Source organism: Triticum aestivum, chromosome 6A, assembly GCF_018294505.1.
Source record: "Triticum aestivum cultivar Chinese Spring chromosome 6A, IWGSC CS RefSeq v2.1, whole genome shotgun sequence".
Taxonomy (NCBI): domain Eukaryota; kingdom Viridiplantae; phylum Streptophyta; class Magnoliopsida; order Poales; family Poaceae; genus Triticum; species Triticum aestivum.
Window position 1 is genome coordinate 132103287 of NC_057809.1, and position 9203 is coordinate 132112489.

The following is a 9203-nucleotide window of genomic DNA, read 5'->3' on the forward strand; positions in this document are numbered from 1 at the left end:
ACAGCTTGCGGCGTGCCTACCTTTGGGCGGGTTGCGATAAAGTGACCGGTGGAAAATGTAAGGTCAACTGGGAACTTGTTTGCAAGCCCAAGATCTTCGGTGGTTTGGGCATCCTCAACCTTGAGAAGTTTGCTACTGCCCTTCGACTGCGATGGCTTTGGTATGAGTGGGCTGACCCCCCCAAGACTTGGGCTGGGACGGGAACACCGTGCAATGATGATGATAGAGACCTGTTTGCGGCAGCCACCATGGTTAGTGTTGGAAACGGATGTAAGGCGAAGTTGGAATCATCTTGGCTCAACGGTATGAGACCCAAAGATATTGCCCCAAAGGTATTTGACCTCTCCAAAAAGAAATCTACCTCGGTCCAAAAAGCTCTCCTCAACAATTATTGGGTTAGTCAGATTGATACCCATCATGGGCTCACCATGGAGCATATCCAGGAGTTCGCCTTGCTATGGAAAAAGCTATCCTCTGTTACTCTCGACAATGATGTGCATGATACTATCCTATGGAAGTTCACGTCTCATGGACTTTTTAGGTGTCGACCGCCTATATGGCGCAGTTTGCGGGACACACGACAAGCATCATGCCTGCTGCTGTTTGAAAGGGTTGGGCCCCTCCGAAATGCAATTTTTTTGCTTGGTTGATAATTCAAAACAGAGTTTGGACAGCCGATCGATTGCACCGTCGTGGATGGCCGAACTGCAACCTCTGCCCGCTTTGCAAGCAAGTCCAGGAAACCGCAGCACACCTTCTCTTCCAATGCAGGTTCTCCCAGCGTGTCTGGATCGAGGTTGCAGCATGGCTCGGTATACATGGTGATGTGGTGAGGAACTGGCGAAATGAGGTTTCGGTTCAAGAATGGTGGATTAAAAATGTGGTTGAGCGTGGAGATCAGAGAAAGGCTATCGCCTCCCTGTTCATGCTCATGTCTTGGGAGATTTGGAAAGAGCGTAATGGAAGAGTTTTCCGTAACACCGACACTACAACGATGATGCTCATCGCGAAGATAAAAGAGGAGGCCCATCTTTGGGCTATTGCCGGTGCCACCCACTTGAGTATTGTAATGCCGCGAGAGTAGATATTTGTCTCCCGCTTTGCGGCCATTTGTCTTAAACCTTCTCCCTTAATCAATGAAAATGGCAAATCTTTTGCCTTGTTTCAAAAAATACATCGTACAGCACAATCCGGCATCAACTGTTGAATGTACATATCAATAGTACGATGGTAAGCCACATGGGTTGGACAAACTACAAGAATGTCTGCATATATGCCCAATGGCATGTGGTTTTAAACATTCAGCCCCCGATCACGCTTTAGCCTGAACCACCTGTGCCTTTCAGCACCTCGTGCACTGCAGAAAAATCCAGGTCGCCAAGTCCCAAGCTTCTTGCTTTCTTGAATGCCTGAGATCCAGTGCCGAGTTGCATGTTTATTAGCTTTGTTGTAATGTTTTGAAGGTAGGAGGGGAGGGGGGGGGGGGGGGGGGGGGCATACCTCATTGGAAGCAGCTGCCACTGGCATGGACACGGCATTTTCATCTCCCAACGACAGAGCCAACCTCATATCCTTCTGCTGATGTTTGAGGGGAAATGCTGGATTGTAGCTGCCCTGCAGCATTGAAGGCCCTTTCATCTTGAACATCGGATTTGCGATTGCACCGAGATCCTGCAGGTCAAAACATAACCATGGTTGTTTGATTTGGTAGTAAAGGAAGTAACAGCAGGGGTGTTGCATAACCAAGCACAGTACCAGGACATCAAGAAGCGTCTGGGGGCTCAACCCACTTTTGTCAGCCAAACAGAGTCCCTCAGAAAAAGCATTCATCATACTGCAGCAAAATAAAAATGTCATGCATTATTGCAGTCGACGGATTTACGTCCCCGAAAGGCAGAGTAGATGATGCGGCAGCAAATAAAAGAGCTCATAGATTTCTGGATGTTGAACAAACGTAGCAAAAATTAAAAGCTCGTTTAGACGAGAAAGCTACAAAACCCGCAATGGAGCAGGTTTCAGATCCGTACTAAGCTTGCTGGCTATGAATATAAAGATTATCAGTTGATTTGCCATTCTGCATAGACTGAGGTGCGAATTCACAGGGTAAAACAGTAACCATATCTACTGCACTGAACTACTAACAGATCAGTTTACGAAAGTATCAGCGGTCAAGCTTCTCAGTGGTATTCTGCATACTGACGTTCCAGATACCCTGGATATAATACTATTATAGAGACCGGTTAATATACGATGTGAAAATGCAATGCTGCTTGCAGTTAGGGCCTGTTTGGTTCCAATAAGTCACCTGACTTATAAGTCAGGTGACTTAAAACCAGTGACTTATAAGTCACGCCTGTTTGGTTGTCATCTGAGTTATAAGTCACCTGAGCACACCTTCCCATCTTGTTTTTTATGTAAAGGTGGTGGGACCCATGCAAAAGGAGGTGACTTATAAGTTTTAAGTTGGGGTGGAGCAACTTATGACTTATAAGTTGGGGTGACTTATAAGTTGGGTCTGTTTGGCAAAATAAGTCACTTTTTTCACTTTTCGACTTATAAGTTGGTGACATATTTGGAACCAAACAGGGCCTTACTACACTTGAATGTTTTGCCGATGTGTACAAAGATAGTCACCTTCCCATGATCATGTTGACCACCAGTTTCATCTTTGCTCCATTTCCCATCTCCCCCAGAAAGAATGACTTCTTCCCAAGTACATCAAATGCAGGGACCATATCATCATATAGTGCCTGAAACATTCAAGGAGTGGATCCAATTAAGCAAACATGGAATCTTAGGGGGAGTTTAATTGTATTATGTGTGGTAGATTAGATATAGCACTACCAATTTACACCCTAACGGTTAAAAGAATCACTAGGACGCAAATTGGTGAAATTACCCAGATTAAGTATCAATTTTGAATCCACACTCAATGTTCGATGTACTAAATACTATATCTATACCGTATCTCCTAGCACTTTGTAGTTTTATGGTGATTGATATCTCCACCCTACTAACTTTAATAGCTCTTCTGTTTTCTGGCAAGTACTTCAAAACTACCTACAAAGAGTCACTGACACTGCTATACTATTATGTTAGCACTTGGCAGAAAAGAAAAGAGGGGGGGGGGGGGAGTATTTGTATAACCAAGCAGGCACCAGGCACACATAGGCAAGAAATTATTATGGGCACTACAAGGGTTGAATATTGCCAAGAGTTTCACTGTTTTTTGCTACAAGAAAATGAGTTTCCATGCTTTACATAACAAGGAAAATATTATGATCATTATACCAAAATCACCAGAAGCAATCAATCGAAAGAAGTGAGCTGGAGATATGGCGGAAAATGTTTCTAGGAAAAATCTTTGTTTAAAGCACAATTTGGTTTGCAATAACGCTTGCAAGTGATCATCACAACAGAGTGAATTACCTTGTCGCCTGCAGCAAGAATGACCAATTGGCCATCTTCAGCTGGCTTCTTGCTCCCTGAAACTGGAGCTTCAACAAAAGCTCCGCCCTTTTGTTTAACCGCCTGCAAAACATTTTATCAAGGAAAGTTCATTGCACTAAACACTAATGATTTTACTAATGAAAGTAGCCAATCTAGCATTGATATAATTGATATACGCCTATTATGTGATTCAGTTTCCTCTTTAAATACGTCCACACAAAACATTGGGGATATTCTTTTAGTCCAGCATATTCTACCTGTGGCCAGCTACTTATACTCTGGCGAACTCTATTCACAAGTAGATACAATAAAATGTAACCCAACTATCTGAACATAACCTAACCCTCTGAACATGGGCATCAATGACGCAAAAGGTGAGTAATGGGTTCACAACAGCTTAATCAATCGACTTGAGACTAGCACCCAATTCAGGAACTCGGGATTGAGAACCAAAAGAACACAACCTCACCCTTTTCTAGTGTGTGATAACGATGCCCAGCCAAAGAAAGTAACCAATCTAGTCATTGCGATGACAAAACTTAGGGGGGGGGGGGTGTCTCAAAATTGATGAAATAAAAAGGGCAGAAAGAAAACCATGTTAATTGGAGAAGAAGGGAATAAACTCATAGATATGCTAGAAATATATTAGGTTGATACTGTCAACAAATAAGGACTAAGATTTAGCATTTGCTAGAAACACAAATTTAGGCAAATGCAATATGTGACTTGTATTCATCTATTTGTTCCTCACCATATATTATGAGAGCGTACGATTCGTTATATCAGGCCCACTATTGATCTAGGAATGCATCGTCTCCTACATCTCTTCTCACTTATGCTTCACTATTTGGGAATTCATCTATTTGTGCTTCATTATTCCATCGTCTCCTACATCTCTTCTCACTTATGCCTATGCCGATTGGGTTCGCTGTCCTACTCCTTAAGCCTGCTGCTCAACACATCGATTCTGTGTATGCTTGGGCGATGATATCATTTCTTGGTCTTCCAAATAAGAACGTCACGAGTCCCAGTCTATTGTGTAAGCCAAGTATCATGCCACAACTCACGATGTCGCTGAAACATGTTGGTTATGCCAGCTGCTGCAGGAGCTACATCATCGACTCGCATATTGTACATTGTTTACTGAGACAAAACCAACATAGAATAATTGTTCGTCAACTCAGTGAAGCACCAACGGATCAAGCACATTGAGGTTGATGTTTGTATTCTACTCGAAAAAGGTGGCTATATTGACTAATGCTAAGCATGCTGACATGTTCACCAACGGATTCACAGTGCTAGTGTTCACCGAGTTCTGTTCCAGTCTCAACATCCAGGAACCAGCAGCTGCGGCTGCAACCACAGGAGCATGCAGTCCACATGCTACTCGCCTCATGGGTATGATCAGACTAGTTAGAATCCACATCCTCATTATATTGCTGTTTGTTATCATTCCAAATATAAATCACCCTCCCTCGTCTCCTATTTAGTATAATTGATATGCCTATTATGTGACTCCTCAGTTTCCTCTTTTAATATGTCGACCTACCTGTGTCCAGCTACAGAATTTTCATCTCTGGCGAACTTTATTGACAAGTAGATGCAAAATGTAACTCAACTATCTGAAACATAACTTAACCCTGTGAACATGCCATCAATGATGCAGAAGGCGAGTAATGGGTTCACAGCAACTTAATCAACCTAACCCTCTGAGCACCCAATTCAGGAGCTCAGGATTGAAAACCAAAAAAACACAGACTCACCCTTTTCTAGTACTATGTGATAACAATACCCAGCGAATCGGACTTACGACAGTGCACGGGGGCAAACAGAAATGACACCTGACTCTGACTGTTACAAAAGCCATAAGCAAGAAGAATACCTCGCTTATCTTGCAAGAAGTTGCAGCATCAACAGTGGACATATCCACGTAGCCCTTGCCCTCTCCGATTTGCTCGAGCACGCCATCCTTGTCGAAAACAACCTAGATGAATTCGACAGGCAAGAAATGGGGATATCAGCGACAACAACGGCACCCTGCAACGCTGGAGTAAGAACAAAAGGGTTCCCGGCGTCTCTTAACGGATAGCGCGGCGCTGGGATCGGAGAGCATGGCGATGGTGTACTTGCACTTAGCGACGACGGACGCCGGCGTGTCCCCGACGGCGGCACCCATCGCGACGAGCTCGTCGCACTGCCAACAAAAATCGCCACAGGTTCTCGAGATTATTATCGGATAAAAACAAAAGGGGACAGAGCATGGCATATGAATCGATCGATCGATCGATCTGCCAAGCCACAGACGGATGGATCGGCGAATCGGGGGGCGTCGCGTACCTTGGACAGGGTCCGGTTCCAGACGGTGACGCGGAAGCCGTGGCGGAGGAGGTTGGCCGCCATTGCCTTGCCCATGATGCCCAGTCCCAGGAAGCCCACCTCCATCGCGGCCTCCCTCTCCCTGCTGCTGCTCTGCTTCGTCTTCCTAGCACGCGGAAGCCGTGGCGGCGGAGGTTGGCTCCTCTTCTCTCTCGCTCGTCCCCTCTTCCCTGACTGCACGCGCACACGCACCCGCCGCTAGCGACACACACCTGTGCTCCTCCAGTGGGCAGCCACAGCCCGCCGATCCCCTCGACTTTATTTTTTAATTCTATTTATCCTTGTCGTTCGCTTTATCCTAGAATTTCTGGTGCGCTGGGCATCTCCATCCAGCAGATTCTTAAAAAAACTCTCCCACCTCAATAATAGTTTTCAAATTATTACGGATTGATGCTTTCGCAGGTCCCAAATAAAGCTCTTCCAATATTTATTTTTCTCTACGTGAACAAACCTTATATCTTTTTTTTCCTAATAATAAAGCGTGGATTGACTTTATAGGTTCACTGTCACAATACGCTTCTTTTCGTGATTCTACGTGCGTCTTAATTTAAGATATAGAAATACAAAAAAAGAGAAAAGCAGGGGCACTAGGATTCGATCAGAGGCCACCAACGTGGGGGCTTGTTGCACTAACCAACTCCATTAAGTTCCTGTGCATATTTTTTACTGATAGCTCGTCCAATTTATCCGGGAATTGTTTCTTTCATCGGTGTTGGGCTGTAGTTTATCTTCTTTTTTTTCGTGCTACCTTGCATGGGCCGTTGGGCCTGCACCGCTAATTAAGCCGGATTATGGATAATTGACTCCTAATTAAATATGATTATGGGATCCGGTCTCTGCATGCTGGTGTTGGCTCCTCAGATGCTGATGTTGGTAGCTCTTGATGAGTAGGTTTACGCGAGACGGTGTCCAAAAAAGGTTTATTCTTTCGTATTGGTTTGTTCTTAAATTTTTCCATTTAATTAACTTCAAGCAGTGATTCGATTTTTTGATTCATCATATTTTGTTGTTCAACTGTCTTGGATTGGCTTGCTTCTAATCGATCTATTAATAAATATCATCAGGTACAACGGTTGCTCATAAGTGAGACCAATTAATTCAAATTTGTTCGTTTATTGAAGACGTACTATAAAGCTAGAGGAACATCAAGCTTGAAGACAACAACTTTGATCCTTGCAGTGTATGAAGGCTGTTTTTATAGGACAAAAAAGAATACCGTAGATGCTTTTATGAAATTAGGCCATGATACCATCGCAACACTTCAAGTCTCAATTGCCTTTTCTAACTCCTTATGTCATTTTTGGCACATAATTTCAAAGACTCTTTTTATCTCCACCACATCTTCTTAGCCTGATTTTTGAGTCTGGGACGACATGGCCATTTAATAGGAGGATGCGGCCATGCAGGGATAATAATTTTTCACCCGTTGAGAAGCACGAGCATATTTACTATACCTAATAATAAGCTAAGGAGTGCTTCTGGCGGTCGGTCACACAACTTTGCAAAAAAAAATCCTATGCTTTCTATGAATTAACCCACAATACACACTCAATTCATATCCGAACCGTTATTTTGCATTTTTTTGAAACCCTTTTACTTTTTAGGTAATTCACCTACGGATCATATTTAAGTGAAACAAATGGTTTTCTAAATTATTATATCTTTTAAACCTTTACTCCGATTTTAATATTTTATATATGAAATTTGATTAGAAATGTGTACATTTTGAATATGATGTTATTTTTACCTATTAAATATTTTCTAAATATTATTTTGAAAGCAAAATTATAATATGTAGCACACGGTCCGTTTTTCATCATATTGGCGGCAGCCCGGATTGCAAATAAACACCCACTAGAACCATATAGAGACGAAAGAAAATATCGATAACCACACACGCACACCTGTGAAAAACCTCACAAGGGAAAAACAATAGATTTCTCATCGCGAGAGAGCATGATCTATTTTTCTTTCGTACCATGGCGATCCGGATTACAAATAAACACCAACTAAAACCATATAAAGACGAACAAAAATATCGATAACCACGCATGCACACTTCTGAAAAGCCTCGCAAAGGAAAAATAACAGATTTCTCGTTGCGAGGGCGAGAGAGAGCGAGAGAGAGAGGGGGGAGAGGGGGAGAGAGAGATGCCTTAGGATTAACCACATTCAAACACACATTAATTTGTGTGAACACTGAGGCTACCGCCGACAAGGGTGAGAAGGATAAGCGGCAATACAAATTTGATGCTCCGCTAAAATAAAGGATGTGGACCTATTGTGGTTTTGAGTGATGGATATTGGGTTAAGAGTGTGTGTTGTTTTTTCTCCCGTTGCAACGCACGGGCTCTTTTGCCAGTGAAACTTACACATCACATATATACTACTCCTATAAAAACACGAAGTGCGGGGATCCAAACAAAATCCTATCCATCTATTGATCCCCGTACAGTCTCACGCTAAAACAAAATAGTGTTTAGCAACCTCATCCCGCCACGGTATCAATTACACCGTGCTGCCACCAGGCACCAGCGACGTCCACGCTCTCACACCCTCACCAAAACCAGAAACAACAGTGACCACGTGCGCACGTTCACAAGTCCCTCACCCCAACCTTTCTTGCTCCCGAGTCCTGACCCGATCCCACCTCTCGAGTCTCGACCGAGAAAAATCATCCCCACCGGCCTCAACTCCTCTCCTCTGCCTCTTGTCTTCACCACCGCCGCCTGCCTCCCCGCCCACCACTTGTTCTCTACCTCTTCGGCCACCAGCCTCCCCGCGTCACTTCTTTGTTCCATCTAGGGGTGGGCAAAAAAACCGAGGACCGAACACCGGAGCCGAAATAACCTGAACCGAAGCTGTCGTGGGTTTGTCATGGCAGATGTCCTTGTGAAAGGACTTAGTCATGGAGCCATCGCTACGGGTTAGCTTAAGGGGTTAAACCAGACAAGGGACACGGGGAATTTTATACTAGTTCGGCCCCTTCGAGGAAGGTAAAAGTCTATGTCTAGTTGTGATTGGTATTGCTAGGGTTTCAAAGGCCAAGGAGCGAATCTGCTTTGTCTGGCTCTCGAGTTGTTGTCCCCTCTAAACCGCTGTCGGGTCGTCCCTTTATATACATAGGTTGACGCCCGTCGATTTACAGAGTCCCGAGCCGGATCATAAACGTATCCAGTTCGGTCTCTATCCTTCCTATCTTACAATACAAGTTACATGACTAAGCCGGTTTACATTTACAGGCCTTAACCCGCCTTTGGGCCTTGGGCCTCCATGAAGCGTCATCATCCTTGCATCTTTATGGGCTTCTAATCTTCAAGGAGTCAATCGGCTACATAAGGCCGGTTTACCTCCAGTAGTAATATCCCCAACATTAG

General features: G+C 44.0%; 1 protein-coding gene across 1 annotated transcript; it reads right to left on the minus strand.

Moving 5' to 3' along the window:
• Positions 1-1109: 1109 nt before the first annotated feature.
• Positions 1110-6096, minus strand: LOC123132484 (glyoxylate/succinic semialdehyde reductase 1). The gene is made up of 8 exons (XM_044552286.1): positions 5788-6096; positions 5534-5644; positions 5333-5434; positions 3430-3531; positions 2635-2750; positions 1756-1834; positions 1501-1671; positions 1110-1409 (listed from the first exon to the last, which is right to left on the minus strand). The coding sequence occupies exons 1-8, from the start codon at positions 5890-5892 to the stop codon at positions 1320-1322; spliced, it is 876 nt and encodes a 291-aa protein (XP_044408221.1). The 5' UTR covers positions 5893-6096; the 3' UTR covers positions 1110-1319.
• Between the last annotated feature and the right edge of the window lie 3107 nt (positions 6097-9203).